This window comes from Zerene cesonia, chromosome Z (genome assembly GCF_012273895.1).
Source record: "Zerene cesonia ecotype Mississippi chromosome Z, Zerene_cesonia_1.1, whole genome shotgun sequence".
In the NCBI taxonomy this organism is placed as follows: domain Eukaryota; kingdom Metazoa; phylum Arthropoda; class Insecta; order Lepidoptera; family Pieridae; genus Zerene; species Zerene cesonia.
In genome coordinates, this window is record NC_052122.1 from 8425221 (window position 1) to 8446595 (window position 21375).

Consider the following 21375-nt stretch of genomic DNA (forward strand, 5'->3'; position numbering starts at 1 on the left):
TTGTCGTTGTGATGGTTCTTAATCATCTCAATAGATGGCGTGGGGTGTCCCTTAGGTATATAAAAACCGAACGAGAAGCGGTTTGGTTTGAATATAGGAGCATCCCTATGGACGGTTTGTCTTGGCGTGATAAGACTAATAATGAAACAAAACACACAAACTGAAAAAAACTACAATTGTTTGGTAAACTAAAGTAAACTAAACTAAAAAAACTAAAAGTGCTATTAAAAGACAGCGCTATTAAAATCCCTGTGTTCTTTTAACTGTGATTATAATGCAAAATAAGTCCACTATTCTATCACTGCCATACTCCGGTAGGACAAGAGATCCATGGTCGAAGGAAGATCATGTTTAGACGCTTGAACGCTTACATATTTGGACGGGTAATTGCTCGAACAACTTTATTACATCAAAGGGACGTTAACAAGCGACATTTCAGAAAGCGACACATGTCACCCATTTTATATGTAACAATAAGATTCCGATATGCGAGCCACAATAGGGATAGGAAATCTGAATGGTATTGTTTGAAATAAAGTTTAAGTACATAGATTACTATGATCTATCCAACAGCGTAAAGAACCCGATTTATATATGGCCTTAGGATGAAAATTGAACCGTTTAAACGTAGGACATACATATTACAAAGGTGGATATAAAAAAATATGATAAAAGAGCGCTATTTCCAATTCGCATAAACATGATTACTCCCGGTCAAATGAAGGACGAATCTGTGGTCTGCCAAGGTCACGTTTCAATAAAATATTCAACAGATTTCAATTGTTATTCTTTTGATCAAATTTCGAATATATCTTAGCTACGACGTTAAGTAAGTAACGTGAATAAAGTAGTGAAAAAGTGTATATACTTATTATTATTATTTTGTAAGAGAGAGTAGAGAGAATATTTATGTCGGAAAAGCAAATAAATGAATATACAACAAGCACGAAAGTAATCGAAAGATAATAAATGTAGTAAGCGTATGCGTAAGGTGATCTGATCTTTGAAGGTATGTGTTTTTTTTATAGCTAAACAGAAACGAGCAAGCGCTTTATATGATGAAAAATTATGTCCGCCGCCCATAAGCACTTGCGATGTTAGGGCACTGCGAGCATGTTGCCGGCCTTTAAGGAATATATAAGCCCCTTTTAAGTGTAATATTTCAATCAATAATTAATCAGACACATAATTTACAATACTAAAATACAAACGTAGGCGTTTTGAAATTTAGATTTCTATGTTATGTTTGAATAGTCTAAAATATATCGCAATATTCGGCAACCTTCAATAATTATTGTGAAATATTCAAACGCAATAATATTTTCTCGCTCAATACTCGATATTCTTAAGCTCTTTTGTGGATTTAAGAAGCTAGCACCAAGTTATTCGTTATAAACGACTCTTTTTGAATACTAATATAGCTAGGCCTTATTCAAAGAGCTGTCATGAATATGTTATGTTGACTAGAAATTATTTTTCCTTGCTGCTACTGTGTCTGTCATGTGTATAAAATTGTGTGTAAAAAATGTTTTTCAAAGCAAAGAAAACCAAGATTTGTTTTAACTTTTTCGTACTTAGAGTATTACTTAAAAATAAAACATTTTGTATTTAATTTTCAAGCATTAATTGCCTTTTAGGTATATTAAGCAGAAAAAATAAATGAATTTCGAAATTACCGAGGTGGGATCATGAATGGCTGAGATTTCATGCGTTGCCACGTTACGATATAAGAAATGACGCAGACTCAAATCCCGCCTCATGATCGCATTTTTCTGTATTGTGTAATTTTCTGTAATTTTCATAGGTTTTTGCATTAGTTATCGAAGTTAGTTGCAATATATAGGTAACATAATCGATAACTTTGAAAAGCGCATTAGTTTCGTCTTTCATATCAATCAGCGTACAAAGTTTCAAATTCAATAGCTATTCAGCAACAACTGAAACGTACCTACTTATGGAAATATAAAGAATCAAAGCGTACGCTTTCATGTTATAAAAATAAAACTATAACTTCAAAGTGCAACTTTTACCGTGGAATGACCCAACAGGTGCACCTTCTAACAACTTTGACATACGAGTCAGTATCTACAAGAGAAAACCCGTTTGTGACATTTATTGGCAAATATCATGAATATATTAGCTTTGTAGTTTACTTGTGCGTTTAAACACTTAATATATTTCATGTTCGAAGCGTTTCACGCATAGTATGACGTAATGTGAGGTGTTACCGAATTATGTGGGTTATTTCGTAGCATTATGGAGACTCAATTGCTCTCGTGAAAATATTAACGGCCTGCAGATCCTTTTAATATTTGCTGTTGATGAAGGTGGATGTCTCCGTAGTTTTGATAAGACAATAGAGATAATACCGGTATAAGTTTCTAGCATTTGTCATGTGAGTATAGAACGTTGTGAGCGTAGTTCACCTTTGATGGTATTAAGGTTAAGGATTACCGGGCAGGTGGGTAAGAGAAATGGGCTTAGACTTGAATGTTAATAAAATTCTCTGCATGACTTGTTCACAGGTCGCTTTGCCCTCGAGGTGTCGATTCATTGAAATGTATCTGCGGGTGATAGAATCGTAACGTTGAGATTGTGGGAAATTGTCTTAGCTTTGTACTTGTCCTTTTTGATGTCGAGATATATTATAAATGTTCAATTGTATGAATGTAACATTTATAATATATCTCGACAAAAAATGACCGCTTACATTGCTGATAGAATAAATTTAGAATGTTTTTAGGGGTAGGTATACGTTTACATTTATTTTTTACGTTTTAACTTAAAACATATATAAATAACATACACGGGAATAATTCGCTCCCTTACATCTATGTATTTATTTTGGACAATTATAGTGTACTGTTGTTAGTAAACTGTTTGTTTCTTTTGTTACATACGTTCAGTAAAAATACTGAAAAACCTACTATATCAGACAAAAATGTTCTATAGGTGTATTTTTATCGTGCATCAATAGCCTTCTGTTCATTTTTTTAAAATGAAAAAAAGAATGTTTAATTACCTAGAAGGTTCCATCAATTTATTTCGGAAACAATTGACAATAACGCGCCTTGAATACTAATGTCGACCGGCAGTTTCGGAGCTGCTATGGTCCTTCAGGTGTAAATTATTCTCATAAATGTTAAACACATAAATACATTATGTCATAGACTACATAATTGGTGTGAAATATAGAAAAGACTCCAAATTGTCTGCAACTTGTCCGATAAAACATAAGCTCTAACTCGTTTATGATTGTACGTGTCTCGGTTCTAATTATCTAATTATGTTAACTTTCAGTGCACAATAAAGTTGTTGTAATATTCATGGCTCATTCTAGTACGATGGTTTTCTGAATACGCATGTAGAATATTAAAATTTATATCCACTACAGTCGGTTCGAAGTCGATTTTTTTATCGTACAGGTATGTTCATGTGCGTATTTCATTAACCACATTCCGAATATTCATTAAAGTTTGTCAATACATCGCTAAATTAATTCCGTTCGTCGATATATTACGAACAATTTAACGATAATAAATAAGCAATCGTTTCCATCACGGCACAATAGTCCATTCAATTAGTATATGTCACGTAGATGTCAACGCAACAAATTCAACTATTCCGTTATTTAATGAAGGATAAATAACGCGTTATTATATTTACGACAAATACGTAAATATTAGAGTAGGAAGCGACGTTGTAATTAAGTTCTCCATTTTTATTATCTACAGGAATAATTAAGATGAAAAAAATAATATTTATGTCGATTTTCATAAAAAAAAAATGCTATTAACGTTATTTAAGAAGGGCAAAAAAACAGAATCATATTAATATAATCAACAACAGTATGTTTTATTCCTGTGATATGAGAATTTCTCCTAAAGTGTACTGTTTTTTGATTTAAATTGACGTTAGCTACGATGTTAAGCTAAGAGCTCGTAATTTTGGAAACATCAAAACATAATTTTAGCTCAGAATTATAAAAATATGACGTCATAAAATCTTCAACGCGTCGCAAAATAAAAAACCAAACTCATAATACATAAAACAGACAATAAGTAATACCGTGCCTAGTGCGTAAGCTCGTTTATTATTTAATATATTTATACGTGTATTAACGTACGTACGTATATGTGTTTTAACCCCGAATAGGCCAAAAATTTAATATTATTCCAAACAATAGAAGAATAAAATGCTTCGGAAGGGTAATAACGCCTCAATTGCAGTCAGTTTTAGGCCATAAGCGTTGGCTGAAATATGTTCGAAATAGCCTGGAAGTGCCTTTGTTTCGCAAATCTCAATGCAGAATCAGAACCCTATTATGGTGACCCCTTCCAACCTTGATACGACTTATAACTGACGTAAGCTGCATAATTTCCCATTATTGCATCTTATATACGTTATTAAGAGGTTTATACAATTAACTTATTGTGTATTGAAGTATGTTTCTGCGAACTACACTCGATTGTATACACGTAAAATGAATCAGGGCTGTGCTTTTCACATTTACATTTCAAATATATGATGCTGATGATGATGATTTTAAATAATTCTCATATTGTTATCAGATAATAAAATGAACACAATGATAATGTTATAACATAAATTGACTTTTCCATATAAGCATGTTAAACCTTAAGTATCGCGAAATATGTTTTCAGGTATATACATTATTTAAACATCACAAGCAAGCGGAGCCAAAAGTTTCGTTTTCCAATCAAATTTAAAAGTTGTCTACTGAAGTGATTTACGAGAAGTCGAAACTTTGAAAATTTATTATTAGTTACATTCGTTTTTTGGCCGTATTGCGAGATATTTTTCTTTAATAAAGATAGCTTAAAAAAAACATTTATTGGTCTGAGGACAAAATTTACGGTATAAATTGAAATACAATGAAAATATGCAAAAATAATTTAAGAAATGTCAGTCTATTTCTTAAGAAATCATTTGTTGGATTCCAGAAGATTTAAAACATGTGTACTTAGTCAATAATTTTGTTTAGATGATGTTTAATAATTCCTTTTTATTATGCATAGGCAAGATAAACTTGAAGACGCAGTACCTACCTTTACATTAGATACTAGGAAATTGGTGTCGTAAGATAGTGACAGTGTAGATATAGCAGAAACGAAATATAATATTTTTACACGCTTTTATAAGCTTCGTCTGTATATTCGCATATTTGTATGTTAGTATGTAACAGACTCCTTAAGAAACTATTTTGGATTTAATTCAAGCTTTGTGCATATCAATGCTCGATGATGATACAATTATTTTATGAGTTTTTCTTATTATCTTGATTAGGATCGCCAGTACAATATTATATTGGCGATCAATATAAATTGACAATAAACAGTGATTTATTTATTTTTAAAATTTTATAAAATATACAAAGTTCAACACATAGTTCGATAAGAGTCGTTTATAACAGTTTAAGTTGAATCTTCTGTAGAACTCTGGTCTCATAGCCATTGCATCCAAATTAGTATGATACTTTTACGCTTTCGCTTTTTACGAAAATATCTTTATATACATCGTATCATATTTAAGCCGGTCGCTACGACTCCAAATATTATGGTTTGTGAGATTTCAAGGTACCTCCACAACTTAAAAGCTTTTTTATGTTTGTCCCATACATCTATAATGAACATTTGTTCATTTATAAAGTTGCTAGTCATAGATCACCAAATACAAAAACAAATCCAGATAATAATTATGATATAAATGTATATTTTATATGAAAATAACTCAAGAAGGGATTTATAAAAAACTAAATTATATTTTCTCGGACACGAAGATGCAATTCAAATTTTCGAATCAATACTGAATTAATAGAAACAAACGCACATTGAATTCGCAAAAAGCAGTAAATTATATTCGCTCTAGCAATAAAAATGTATAAACGTAAAAAAACTAGAAAATCGGATTTGTTGAAAATTTTAAACATCAAAACATATTATTTTACTCATCATTAAATATATCAAACAGCCTAATCGTGACTTGAGTCGAAAATGATTTTTTGATGTGTTTTTCTTTCAGTCCCATTACAACTTTTGTCATCACCCACGATTTGATATCATCAGTTTGGTTGAAGCTAACTTGACAAACATATATTTACTGAAACTGTGAAAGACACCCGCGTCATTGTTTACCGTCTATTAAAAACTATTTTCGCACTTCCTATTAAACATTCGCGAAGAAACAGAGCCACTCAAAATTATGGGATATTACGAAATTTCTTATTTGTGTCTTACCTTTAATTTAACTGAAGTGATATCCGTTCGTAGTACCAATTCAACCTTACACGTTTCATCCCCTTTAACAGTTTTTAAGACTTTCGTTTAATTTTTGGATTGTCTTTCAACTTCATTATTGCGATAAAAAATATTCACGATGAATTAACGGAAGAAAAAAATTTACAATACTTTTATATGTTAATAATGAAATAATATTTAGTTGGTTTACGCGGAATATTTCGAATAACAGTGGTTAGGAGTAGGGTACGTCCTCTTCTACACGCGGCGTGTATTCGACTGATTTTGCCTTATCCCTTTTCGTTAGCTTAGCGAACAACTTGTGGCGGACGACGGTGTGACGTGCGCAGTTTTATAGCGGTTTCCGCCGACACCTCTTGCTAAGAAATCAACTCTATATCCAGGTATAGTCTTAATTTATTTATTATAAAAAAAAAAGAATTGATTATTTTTGCATTCATCCAAATTTAATTTTATTTATGGTTGTACGTTTTTATATATTTGTATTGTACAGCCAGATTTATCTATACTTTTTAGCGTCTAAATCTAAACAGATTTACGAATGCCCGATTCACATTAACGTTTTGATAGATCTCTACATCATACAAACGAATCAATCTTGTAGGGCAGAGCGGAGGAAAGCGAAAGGGATTCCTTAAAGGTTAACATCGTATAGCCTTATATATATCTTTCCTTGTTAGGAGGGCGCTCCCCTTGGCCTCTTCCCCTGTGCACTGAACCGCGCCTGTATACACATTAAAATATATTTATATACACGACTCATAATGTGTTGTTCACACTGATCAATTGGAACGAGGCCTCAGAGACGCGGCGGCTAAATTCACGAAAATTAATCCAGGAATAAATTATCCTTCGTGAATCTATTCAAACTCAAAAACGAGGACTAGAAAATACTAAGTTTGATTACAAATTAATTGAACACGAATTTGTTAAAATCGACAACATTGTTTTGCTATGAGTATGTAAATATATGTTGTATAAATATTAATTAATGATCATTTTCAAAGATTTTCGATTAGCGATATGAATTATATGAAAATTGTTATTTTGGTTTCAATAGGTTTGCAACTTTCGTATCGATTTATACAAGTGCTACGAATGAAAGCTGCTCAATGTTTTAAATTATTTAATCTACATATATAAAAAAATTATTCACCAAATCTGTTGCTAAGCGTAAAATTCGAAAATGGCTATTTTTTAACGCTTTGTTAAAGCACGTGGAATGTTTTTATGGAGGTAAAACGTGCTTCGGCGTCACTCGTGCCCTTGCTGAGCGTACCACTAGATTATAATAAAATTTGAATTTTAATATGTATTTGAAAATATAAGCAAATATGAACTATTTCTGAGAGCCGTATTTCGATATTTAAACTATACACAATGTCTTTATATCAAACAAATTGCCTACGTTCGTAATATTGTAAGAAAATAATTTTATGTGCATGAAACATTACTAAACAGAATGATTGAAATATGCTGATTCTGATAAATGAAGAATACAAGAAGTTTCCACGAATCGTTCATTACTTGATACCTTCTATTAGAGTAGTTCAAGTATTTTGAAGAGAGTTATAATATAATCAATTCCGACGAATTTCTGAAAAAGCATTATAAAAATAAAATATGTAATATGCAGCGCCATAATATAGGTGATGAGCACCTTTATTTAACATTCTCTACCGAGAAAAATCTGATTCGATTGTCGAGTTTGGAACATTCTAGAAACGACCTTGTATATTTTTCAAGGTGTCATGTGCTTTACAATTCATACATTTATGATTCTAATGCGATTTATGTACGGGAATTTGTTTATGATACAGGCTTGAGCAAATTTTTAAATGTTCATTTTCATTTTTACATTAGTTTTATTGTATGAAAATGCCTGTAATATTTCACACCAAATTTTTTCTACAAGTGTATCTATTGGTTTTTAAAAACAAAAATCAATTAAAGTAGAATCATTGTTTTCAAATGCAAATATATTTGATTAGTTATTAATGAATTGGGATTAAATATTCAATGTAAAAATAAATGATGACCTATAGACTCAGGATTATTATAATTATTTATAGTCTATAAAAAGACTTATCGAATTATATTTCATTTTTTATACAACAATTATGTTAAGTTATAGGCCCGATATTCTATAAAGGAAATAAATTATAGCTATAAATACCAACAGACAAATCGTAAATAGATGTTGATATTTATTCCATATCTTGTATGAAACTCTTGTCTTGACGCAAAAACGGGAGTTTGTCATGGACGTGCGTCTTTCTGTGTGTATGGGTCTGTCTGTGGCATTGTATCTCTTAAACGGATGGAAAAAATTGATCACGAAGCGGGATTCGAACCAGCGCCATTTTGCCAAGCCCTAGCAACACCTCACCTCTCTTTAGAAAAATACTATACGTTGTGACAAATTTCACTTTAATTCTCTGGTAGGAATCAAACAACGAACCTCTTAATACTTAAACACTCATTAAGATAACAAAGCTAATCTAATTAAATTGATCAGATGACCCGCATGCTCGTTAATCTATTATCTATTATTATAATTGATTATGACCTTGAATCATGTTATTGATTAATGCTGAAACTAAATTCTGAAGCGCTTTGCAATGCTGCCACTAAGCTGATTGATCTTAGACGCTCTCATGATTTAATTAAAAATGTTAATTTTGAACAAAAATACCGATTGTGACATAACGGATAAGATAAATTAGTCTGTGAGTGCCTTATGGATATAATTACATAATTTATGATATAATTGACAACTTTCTATATGACTTTTTATAGAGATACATGGAGTTTTGATGGCCCATGTAACTTTTTGTCACAAAAGCAAAATATAATTAGAAATCGAAATTCTACGAAGCATTTTGCTCACTTAAGGAAATTTCAATATTTCTTCTTGTACTCCACACCTTTACACAGTAGATACCAAACTGGAGTAATTGAAATAATTAAAGAAGATTTAATTTCACAGTAAATTAATGAAAATGTGCAGTTTGTCTCGAGATTTTTGTTATAAGTGCAAAGCTTGACCAGCCATATAGTTTATTAATTCAGAACACGTGATCATAAAACTCAGTCATATATTTCTGTTAAGATTTCCAGTTCCTGTCCTATTTATTCGTTAACAGTTTTGATGCGATTTTCAGTGTTATTTCACTATTATAACAAAAAGAAAGGTTCTAAAATATATAAATAAAATTTAACCTGTTAGATTTTAACGAAAATTATGTTCCCTGGAAAAATATTGAGTAAGTAGTCCGCTTTCACCGTAGCAGTGACCTTTAATGAAGATTAAATTTTTACTTGAGGGCATTCCTTATAACAGATCCAAAGCGCGCAGTGAAACGAAAGGGTTGAAGAATCTCCTTGTTTAATTGCATATTTGCACTGTTTTGTTGAAAATACAAATAAGAAAGGAAACTAATTATCAAGCGATTTTGTTTTTAAAGCATAAAATAAACACACAAACGTATAAATAAAAACTAATTACATTAAAAACAAAGTGAATGAAACACAGATTAAATTATTCAAAACAACGTATACTAAAGTGGATTTGTTCAAATTGTATGGTCACGTAACATCCGATAAATAAGCTTTAAAAATTAACATAATTTTACGCTCGCAATTCAAATGAAAATTATTTAATCGATGACTTCGTAATATATATTATTCATTAGGCAGGAATATTAAGATCGAACAATTTCTGTTACGTGTTCATAGATTTATATATTTTAAAATTTTGACATTTGAATCTACTCATTATCCAACTGACATGAGAACTACATGAGACTAACTGACTGAATGAACCTTATGTTCTTTAAAACAAAACTGAAATTTAGGTAAAACTGTGTCAATATGTACTATTGAGCACGATTATCATTTATATAAACAAAAAATTTAAGTAAATCGTCTACACAAGCAAAACAAAACAAAAAGGAGCTCATAATCAAAATATGTGGCTGTTAAAAAATTCGGTATCTTTTACCTTAAGAACGCCTCGGTATAAGTTATTCACCTATTAATTACACACAGTATATTTATTACGCGGGAGGCGTGCGAGGGCATTCCCCTTGCAGGTACAAACATTACGTTGTAAGGGTTTCAGTAAAAACGCGAATAAACGAGTTTCATCGAATACATATTCAGAATACTAAGCTACTTTCATGAAGCCTATAGGTAAATTTTGTTTCCAGACGTACGTGAAATGCTGAGATGTCTACATTAATGATAGTTTATTGATATTTGTCTTTACTATATATAATACAATATATAATACTTTTTAGTCGCGAATTCGTGTCGTTATTTTGAGGATAGACAGTAAACAGTATAATTCATATAATAACATTTTCATCAAAATTCAGTTTAGTTCGAACCCTCGACCTCTCGGTGTGTTATTTAAAATAATATCTAACCAACAATATTATTAAAATGATTACTAAATAAGATTCGAAAATGGAATAAATATGAAAACCAGCTATATTTTTTGCATCGCACGTTTTGTGCCCAATTGTGGTTTTAAATTAATTAAATATAGCTTTACAGTAGAAAGTTGAGCTACGTAGATTTTATTAAAATAAATACTTCATGTAACTAAAAATGATACACGCTTATTATTGCCATTTAGAAAGTTAAATTTTATGGTTCGTTAGCCATTGAATTAACTATAATATATTCTTTAGAGTTGACGTCATCGCTAGTTTTATAAAAAAAGTAATAAAAGAAAATGAGCCCCCAATCATAAATTATTGTTGAAACTAAAATAAATAGCACTGTTTTAGATGTTAGTTGTAATTAGCTTTTGCCTGCGGCTTCACGCACGAAGTCAAAAGAAATCAGAATGAGGTTTTTCGCCACAGATAAAGTAGCCTAGATGTCATATTCTTTACCCTCCTATCTCCAGACATAAAAATCTGATCGCAAAATCACATGATTGCGCCGTGATAAAAGATACACAAAAAATCCCCTTTCACATTTATCTTATTAGTAAAGATTCAAACCATAAATTTCTTAAAAAATTGTTCCGTACGTATCCGAACAACTATCTCTGAGCAAAACCCTATTATCCAGTTCAAGCAATTGGTTTCAATCATAGATTAATAACTAGACTCGAATTTAGTGCCACTGAGTGTAGGAACCGTACTTTCTGTAACAAATTTCTATAGTTCCGACACCTTTCCACTAATCGAGCATGCCATCGTTAATATGTGAATAATTTGTAATAACATACACAGGGCTTTGGTAAACATCACGGTATAGATAAGTGTTTAGAAAGGCCTTGTGGACGGTTCAAGCGCGCAGCTTGTAAACGCTTAATATGAGCTCTTTCATATATATGTCAACCTGCATGTTGAGAAAAACGACATAATGACAAACAGATTGTAAACTATACATTGCTTACAATGTATGGGAATCATCTTGTAGTAAGTGCGCAATCGCGCATTATAGTGCGCTCGTTGCGATTCAGTCGCACGTGCCGATTGTAGTGAGACAAGCGGCAACAAGCGTAGTACTGATGCGAATCAGTCACTATTTCCTTTTAACCCCTTTTATCTGTTATGTGGTAAATAGTATATGTATAAAAGGTTTCACTATGTCTAAACTTTACTGTTTCTACTAATGTCGTCGTCGTCGTCGTCGTCGGATTATATAAGAATTCAGTAAATTATATGAAAGCAGCAAGATCTTGCCTGTCTAAGGTACACGCATCTATCGGATACAGCCATCCATAACCTGCCGTTGGTAATTGTCGCTACGATTTGTCTTGTCTACAGTGCTACGCTCCGTAGCGGGTACAAGTTGTGCTCGCCTACGGCACAAATCAGTGTCGCGTAGCACGCGCTCATTTGTAATATTCAATGCAATTAGATATTGCGGTCCAACTATGAACAAGGAATCTTTGTGTCAAATGTCGTGCGAGAAATCCAATTTCATGTATTAATGATCCTTTGGGAAATTTCATTTGTTCCTGTGTGAACCTGTATCGCAATGCGAATAATAATTGTATACATTTGTAGTGGATTGAGATCTGAACACAAAAATCATGTAAACACTAATATGCTCAATGTGCTCTGCAATCTGTAATGCGTATTTAATTTTAGATAAAGAAATTCCACTTCTATTGACATTACCATGTTGAATCCTCTTTCTAGCAGTCGACTGAGGTCAAACTTACACGATTACGCATCTAGAATTCAGTAATATAATGATCACAATGGAGAACATGTATGGGAATACAATAATTATACATAAAACGGATTGAATAAATTAAATACTTGTTGTGAATTTAAGAGATATGAATTGTGTAGTCAAATGCCTAAACAATAAAAGCCTTATAAGGCCTGTGACACAGTATACTAAATATTTACTACGTAAAAGATACACTCTAAAAATTTTAATACCTGCAATTATTCTGGCAGTATGCTGCAAGTGAAAATGAATCTTAATTGTTTGCACACTCGAGTGGGATTCTAATGCGACAGTACAGTGCCGGAACCACGACCTAGCGTAGGGTTTCTTCTTATAATGAAATATTTAATTTAGCAGGTAAATAAAGTAACGCTTATTTTAAGATAAAAATATTTTATTTTATTTTAATTGTTAAAATATAATGAATAGACCTACGGCTTCTGTAGGACTTTTATTATTTTTATATAATCGCTAGCTGTAACCCGCTCGCGTGGCATCCGGGTATAAAGTAGTCTATCTGCTAATTCAGACTAAATATATATATCTTAATTGAAAAATTTACGCAAGAAATTATTAATTAACCGCGTAATATTTTAATCAAATAATCATGTGCAAACCAGGTGGCATGTGATCAAATATATATAAATAAAAATATAATTAACGTACGCCTATTTACGCGTCGCTTAAATTGCCTAGTCTGGCAGTCTGCAACAATTCGGAGACCTGGCTAGTGGTAAGAATTATGTTTTAACGTTACAGCCATTTTCTTTCACAGTCTTTTTCTATATTATCGTCGCCAATCCTCTCCTTTTCCCTCGCCGGTTAATAGTGGACATTTGCAAAGCCGTATCTCTGCAATCAAGTGACCCATTAGCTCGATTGCCCGCTCTGAAAATAACAAAACTTGACGCGCGGAAGTAAGTGACAGATACCTCCCTATATTTGAATGGTGACCATAATCGCCAGATATTTTTATAATGCTACGGAAATTTGGCCGAAATATTAGAATAAATATAACTAATACACAGTAACTTAATGGTATAAAATCAAATAGTGAATAAGTTTTCGTATATGTTATTACGGGTAGTAGATATTGTTATTTTATTGGTATGTAATTTGGATCATGAATTCTTTAAGGTGATGAGAGATATTAAACAGAAATTACGAAGTAGCAGAGATTTTCAAAAATTGATTTTATTTAAGTGCTCAAAGTGCCAATGTAAATACAGATTTGAGTAAAATTTGTTAAACAAGTGAATTATAAAAATAGTAAGATTATTTTTCTATATAAAATATAGATAGTAATAAGTCTAGGCATGATTTATTTCTTCCTTAGCCTTTTGAAGGCTCGTATTACGCGAAAATACGCTCAATGTAACAATGGGTATTGGTTTGACGGTGAGTCATTCTCGGGGACTGTGATGGATTTACACCCGAAAGGCTTACGGTTCGGTCAATATTGATATTCAGAAAAGGTATCATAGATACCCTTATACAAATAATTCATAAAATAAATCGTTCGAAATATCGCTGTGTTTCATTATACATATCGATATTTTTCTTTTTCTGTTAATAACATAATGATTTACAAATACCGTTTCTATTGTTTATCTACAGCTCAAGAATGTTTTTTTACTATACGTGAAAAGACATTGTACGCCTTTTACGATTTTTGTAAATTGCGAGCAAAGTATATGTAGCGGAGTGCAGATAAAAAATGCATTAAATTAATAATAAAAAGATTACACTCACTAGCATACATCTGACATTCAAATGTGACACACAAACACACTGATGTTTATGCTTATAGCTGAATTTCGGGCGAAGTCCAATCACTGGGCGACCATTACTTATATGTAAATTTGTATTGATTCTGTTGTTAAAGGCGCGCTTTTCAAAGGTACTTTATTCTAATATTGCTGTCACCATATATAGGATAGATTATACCAGTCGCGATATTTGCGCCGAGATTCCGGCTAATATTGCACTTATGTCATGATTCAGGGATACTTTGAGTTTTTCTTGCTTATCGCTATGATTTTAAGAGCATTAATGTAATTGTAATCTCTTGAATTTCCGGATAGTTACTAGTGAATTTGCACTTAGTGTTTTCCTTTTTGTGTTGGCTAATATGTTTTCGGGTCGGTCCGTAGGAAACCTGTCCCGGTTTCGCGGCTAGTTGTGAATACATATTAGAAACCAGAAAGTGTACAAAAAATAAACACAAAATCAAACAATATGTAACAATAGAAGCTTTATTTAACTTAAAACAATAACCACAATTAATCTACACGGTAACATTTTTCTATAGTATGCTACAGCTTAAAAAATATAAAACAATTCAACATTTTCATATTATATTGCGTGCGGAATTCGGTTCACCATTCAAGGACGCCGGGGCAGAATTTTTCGATAAGTCCTTCGTAGTAGGGCCATAGGGCGTCTATGTCGGGAACTTTGGCGCTCTTACTGTATAAATCGTATTTCCTGCAGGAAAAAGGAAACAGTTAAATAGACTGTAATTTCTGTCACTCACTCGCGTCCGTAGAGAGTTACAATATTTACTGGATCAAATGATACGATATTTAAAGTGCAATTTATTATTTTTAGTCTATATTGCTACATCTGTATAATAATAATACAATTAGAATAGCTTTAGTGGTTATTTATTTTAACAGAAAATATATTCAATTTCATTAATATCAGAGTAGTTTAGTAATTTTACATCGACTCATCCAACTGTTACCTACAAGTGCTACATATTATAGCTTCGGCAAACCACAACTGCAAAAATTAACCGATAACAAAACAACTCCCAAATCAACCTATCCGACTGTTGGGGCACGCTAGAATGAGAGAGGATTATAACAACCTCTCGCTCACACAACGTGGGAACGTAGCGTTATAATTATGTTAATGCTAACTCTTGTAAGGGCGTCGTAACTTTCCCGCTGAGGATCTGACCCGAATCGTGCGGAAGCATAGTTTGACAAAAGATATTTATAAACTCCAGATCAAATACTTACGTTAGTCTTAGAACAGTTTCCTTCAGTTTTTCGTCCTCTTTGGTCATGAAGTGTGAGTAATCGTTGTATCCGTACCAGGGAAAGAAGGAATGGTATCTGTAGAAATAGTCAATATTTAATATTTAGTTACTATACTAGGGAGGGAGAGAGGCCTAAAATTAAAAAGGAAACGCCTGTAAGGGAACAGATTCCATAAAACACATTGTGATAAAAGTAGTTTTTTCTTATTTCTTATGCGGTATTATCAATCACACTATCGCACTAATATTATAAATGTGAAAGTTTGTTTGTTTCGATGTTTGTCCATCAATCACGCTATAACTACTGAACAGATTTTGATAAATTTTAGTTTACAGACACTATGAGCTGAATTGAGTGATAGGATACTTTTTATTCAGATTAAATGATCCCTTGAGATAAAACAGGAACCTTATACCCGGGCGGAGCCGAGACGAGCGTCTAGTATTTACATATATTGAGATTAGTAATGTTCAAAGGGATACAGAAAATATAGATAAGCCAATGTCAATAATGTACTGACTCTGCATTTATTGTTTTATATGTTGGAAAGCTCGATACACGATATTATATAACATTGCTGCAACTTTGTGTGGGAAATTTGTGCTTCATCAAGCAAGTTATAGTATTAAGGTCTAATGAGGACGAAACGTGGCAATAATAATGTTACAATGAAGCTTCCTGTGCAATATTATGTTCGAAATCTTCAGTATAGTGCATTTGTTTTGTTTCGACTCGATTAAAACAGGTTAAAATTTTTTGTAACATGTAAGAAAATGCACCTCGTATATTAAATAATGCCTCGTATAGTAAGAAAGATCTTTAAGACTAAAAGTGTTAAGGAATTATTACTGGTACAAAACAAGTACGTAATGCTATGTAATAAATTAATACACTTAATGAAAACACTATGTATATTGGATGAAAACATCCTTCTAAAAGAGCACACTTTAAAATTACATGAATAAGATTTTACTGATTATCGAAATTTTGTTATATCCATAGTCATATTTAGTATAATAAGGTATATTCAATAAAAAAGCAAAAATCATAATTCCATATTCTAATACTAGTAACTGAATTCCTTACTTATGTTTATGTGCATTTGTTTGTTTGTTTATATTTCACGTCACGACAGAGCGTATGTTAAGATTATTGTGTCTCGTATTTGATAATAGTAATGGACCTTACCTGATCATAGCTAGACCTTCTTCTGGTATCTTGGCTTTGTTGTGCTTCATGACGTGGTAGAGGTACTCATCGTGGCCCCAAGACATAATCAGCTTTTCAATACCGCAATTCGGCTCATACATTCCGTACAGAGAACTGTAAATAAAGGTAAAATACGTAATGAAATTGGTTCAGAGTGGAACAAAACAATTTGGGTTCAAACCCCAAGGAATAACCAGCCATAAATGTAGGAAATATTTCATCTGGCTCAGCATTGATGGTTTATAAAAGTAATCCTGTATTACTTTTATTATTTTACGTTATATATATATATATATATATATATATATATATATATATATATATATATATATATATATATATATATATATTTTTACGTTATTATATTATATTTGAAGGTAATCTTTTTATATCATAGCAGCCACTATCGTTGGTTTGCTTGACTCTTGCTCTGTAAACAAAACTAAAAATGCTTTCGTCCTTGACAAATTTGAAATGCTACAATCTCAAAATAAAACTCAATAACATCTGTTATTAATTTGTTTATTTCCTATAATGATTTGTTCTTTAGAACAGCCAAATGCTGTTGCATATTTCATCTAAACAATACAACAGCGCGAACAATATCTTGTATATTTTATTTTTAATTATGATAAATGCGCGCATTCGCACGAATATTCGTAAGCAAATATACATCATAAAAATGGCAGAATAGAAAGAAAAAAAGAGAATAAATTATTAAATAATCGGTCCAGTAAAAAGAAATCTAACTGTCCTTTTTTAATATAACTGACTAATATCTTATAATGAAAAGTTTGTTTGTTTGAACGTGGAAAATTCAGCAACAACAACATATAAGGAAATGTTTTTGTGTTAGTTCAGTATCGACGAAGGTTTTATGTTACCGATGGAATTGTAGCAGCAATAAAAAAATTACACTTTTTAAGCGATTCCGTTGCGTATACTGCTAAACCGTTATGTATACTAATAGAATTTTCCTCAAACGAACGCGGGCGAAAATCTTTGAGTACAACTGCTAGTGTCCTATACAGACTCTAACATTTATTATTCAAGTAAACTCATTAAAACCATTAGAAATACATACAGATTCTATATCCAAGTCAATATTCAATTACATTCATTCGAGTGCTTACTTGTATTTCGGGTTGTATGTATCAGGGTTATCCTTGAAGCTGTCATCTCCGTACACAATGTGTTTGTCCCGCTTGCAGCCAACTGGGAATGTCTCGCCGACCACACACCATTGTGGCTCATCGTACAGAGCCATCACCTGTTAACATTTCAATTAAATATAGTATTTGCTCGTGTTTGATACTGAGTATATACATTTAGAAATTAAAGACATTATAACGGATTTTAAACAGGATTTATTTAAGTATTTCTAAATATATGTCATACAAAACGTTGTTCATTATACGAAATATGATTAAATCTGCGGTCGTGGAACGGAGAAGGATGATCAGCTATTGATTAATGATAATCGGTTAAATACGTTCAAAATGAATAAACGTAAAATCGAATAGACTTTAATTATTTTGTCGCTTCAAATTATATATAAAAACATACAAATCATAACAAACGAAGTAAATCCTTACAAATTATCACTGATCTCACGTATGTACATTGTTATACATTATGTTTAATAAACTAAGGAGTTTTTTTCCATATTAACTAATTCGTTATACAATATTCTTAGTTATAATATTTGTGAGAAGTCTATTGTTATCGACTGATCCTCTGTTTACCTAAATTACTTTAAACAATTCAAATACAAATCAATGGAAACACACGCACACGTTTTTAAAAATTTGTCTTTTCTCATTCTTAAAAAAAACAGCATATCTGAGTTACTGCGTTTGAGTAAATCTTGGAAAAGTCGTACTAAATAAATTGGTTCCTTTAGAACACATGAAAACCAATGATGAACATGTCATTATGACACACACGGTTCCCTATTCCATGTCATAATCCCTACATCCATTCCATAGTATCTGACGTAATAATTACAAAACGAATATTGTGCATCGAGTTAGACATTTGTATAACATACCTTTCCGACATCATGGATGAGACCCACGAATTGAAACCACTCCTCATCGGGGTGGTCTTCGCGGATCCTCTCAGCGGTCTGGAACGCGTGCACGATATTTGGGAGGTCCAGGTCGGGGTCCGATTCATCCACCAGCTGGTTCATGAGGTACAACGCTTCTTTCATGGTGGCCTTGAAGTGATTGAACTTTAACCACTTCTCCATTTTAGCTGGAATTATTTTTATGTTAGATTTGCTTTCATTTGAGACAAATTGTGTTATAATTGTTACGGAGAAAAATTAAGATTGTAATCTATCTATCTATCTTTTAGGCATGTATTTTGTGAAAAATACTTTTCATTGGGTGAGTTATCTTATTGAAACTAAAATATACGCTAATATTCAAAGGAAAATAGGTAAAATAAAATATCAACGAGCAAGCTAAAGTTACACTAACTATGAAATAACACATGTTTACATTTATGTAAATAACAATATTTTTGTGATTTAAATGTCTCGAAACATTACACTCACATACATTTAAAACACTCTTTTAGCAAACATTTTATAAAACAATATAAGATATTTAACATAATTAACATTTACCTTTAACGAAATCAACGGTCATGTTAGTGTGCATAGCGTAGTACGTCCTGCGCACGCGTTCCCTGATCGGGTCCGTGTCGTCGATGGTGTAATCTCGGAAGGACTCCACAGGCTTGTCAGTCTTCACATTTTCAGGCTCCAACAGGAGGGATTCGCGAGCAACGGTCTCCTGAAAAGAACAGTCTAGAGTTACTTCTTCAGTCTAGAGGCTATTAATTCCTAATTCATATCCTATAAATTACGTCTTTAAATGTTTTTTATAGCTGTTCCAATATACATAAGATTATACAACAGACTTAATTTAATTAATATACCAGATTGTTACGCGATAAAAAAATTTAAAGCTTTTAAAACAGACAACATGCAATTTACTTTCATATTATTGAGTTTGTAATCCCTTATTGGCTTGATAATTTAAAAAAATACTTGTTCAATTTCTTTAATAGAATAAGCGTTAAAAAACGGTCACAATAACGTATTTCCATTGTATGTTATTAATTTTACGAAGGGAATTAGCAATACTTACGTAATGGTTTGTATCAATCCTAATTGATAATCCGCTGGTCCATTTATGGCTTGTGCATTAATGCATGTGTATCGAGAGCTTAACATAACATCTTTTGAACGGATTAGGAAAATCTTGTTACTTCAAAAGGTTTACAATATTATCCAAATAAAGAAATGCCCTTTCCATTTCTGAGCTATTTGGACGTAAATGCTATATATTTTTGAGAATCGTATCGCTTTTTAAGCAAGGCAGATTAATAAAAATCTGATGTGAGAAAGTCATAATAATATGAATTTGTGTTACTTATTGTTATCTGTTTATTTCAAATAGTGCATAACTTTAACAAATTATTTATTATGTAAATACTTCGATAATAATAACGAGTGATAATAGCGTCACTGCAATCAAATAGTTTAATATTGTAAAACACATGTTTATTATACAGATAAATAAATATTTAAAAACAAAACTATTAAAGGCTTGCAATACTTCTCAGTAGATTTCGTAATTCGTTTGCGCGCCAATACTAAAATAAAAGATTTGCTGCAGTTTTGTTAGTAATAACTAAATAACTAATTATTACTCTGTGTTAATAGCGCATTTTTAAATACATAATCATGCCTTGTTACGAAAACTTAAACAAATAATCTTCGAAACGAAAATATATTTTGTGATTTTCAAAATTCGTAAAATACTTTAAACCATTATTTTTATAGTCAAAATAAAAAAAGGATATGTCTTTAAAAACAGAATTACAGTTAACTTTCTGGGCATACAATTAGTTGAGCCTATTTTTATAAATAAAAAACAAAATGTACTCACTGCTTTTGTTTCTCTCATATTGACGGTTCGAATTGTTGAAGAGACCAGTGCGAATGATGGTCCACACCGACCTGCAAACACTTAAATGTATCCCACACCCCATTATCGGGAGGTCAACGTTACAGGGCTAAAATGTTATCATTATAGACGTAAGACATCATGGGGTAAACCTCATGGTCTTTTTGCGAGATTTTTGCAATAAAAGAGTTTTGGTTATTTTATAGACTATACCAGTGCTTTCTTTATTTATGTCATTGTAAATTAATCAATGCGCATTTTATTGATGTTTTACCGGTATTCGTGTTGTGGATATTAGGTATGTCTGGAACCCGTGCGGAGTTACTGGTCTCCCATCGGGCGCGTCCCCAGGTGGCGGATAGGGGAAGGCCCTCCAGATATGGAGGGTACCGGCTGGTAGCCGGCGCGGACCAAAACCAGCAAGGAGGGCGAGAGGACCATTAGGTCCTCCCGTAAGAGTTCTCGCAGAGGGCTTTGTAGGGTTCGTTTCGAACAGTGGCCGCCTAGGCGGCGGAGAATGGTGGTCGTTACGATCGCGGCGCGGCGGGCTCGACGGCAGGATTCTGTCGCCGGGTTAGGGGTTTCGGCCTCCCGTCGGGCAGCCTGTTACCCGTCGTAGTGTTGTTGATCATGTCTAGCAGCTACGACGGGCCA

The 21375-nt window shown here is 32.3% G+C and overlaps 1 protein-coding gene across 1 annotated transcript; it reads right to left on the reverse strand.

The window, feature by feature from the left end:
- Positions 1-14723: 14723 nt before the first annotated feature.
- On the reverse strand, positions 14724-20742 carry LOC119835679 (inositol oxygenase-like). The gene is made up of 7 exons (XM_038360648.1): positions 20704-20742; positions 19374-19542; positions 18789-18997; positions 17872-18008; positions 16718-16852; positions 15509-15604; positions 14724-14969 (listed from the first exon to the last, which is right to left on the reverse strand). Exons 1-7 carry the CDS (start codon positions 20719-20721, stop codon positions 14861-14863), a joined length of 873 nt encoding a protein of 290 aa, XP_038216576.1. The 5' UTR covers positions 20722-20742; the 3' UTR covers positions 14724-14860.
- Between the last annotated feature and the right edge of the window lie 633 nt (positions 20743-21375).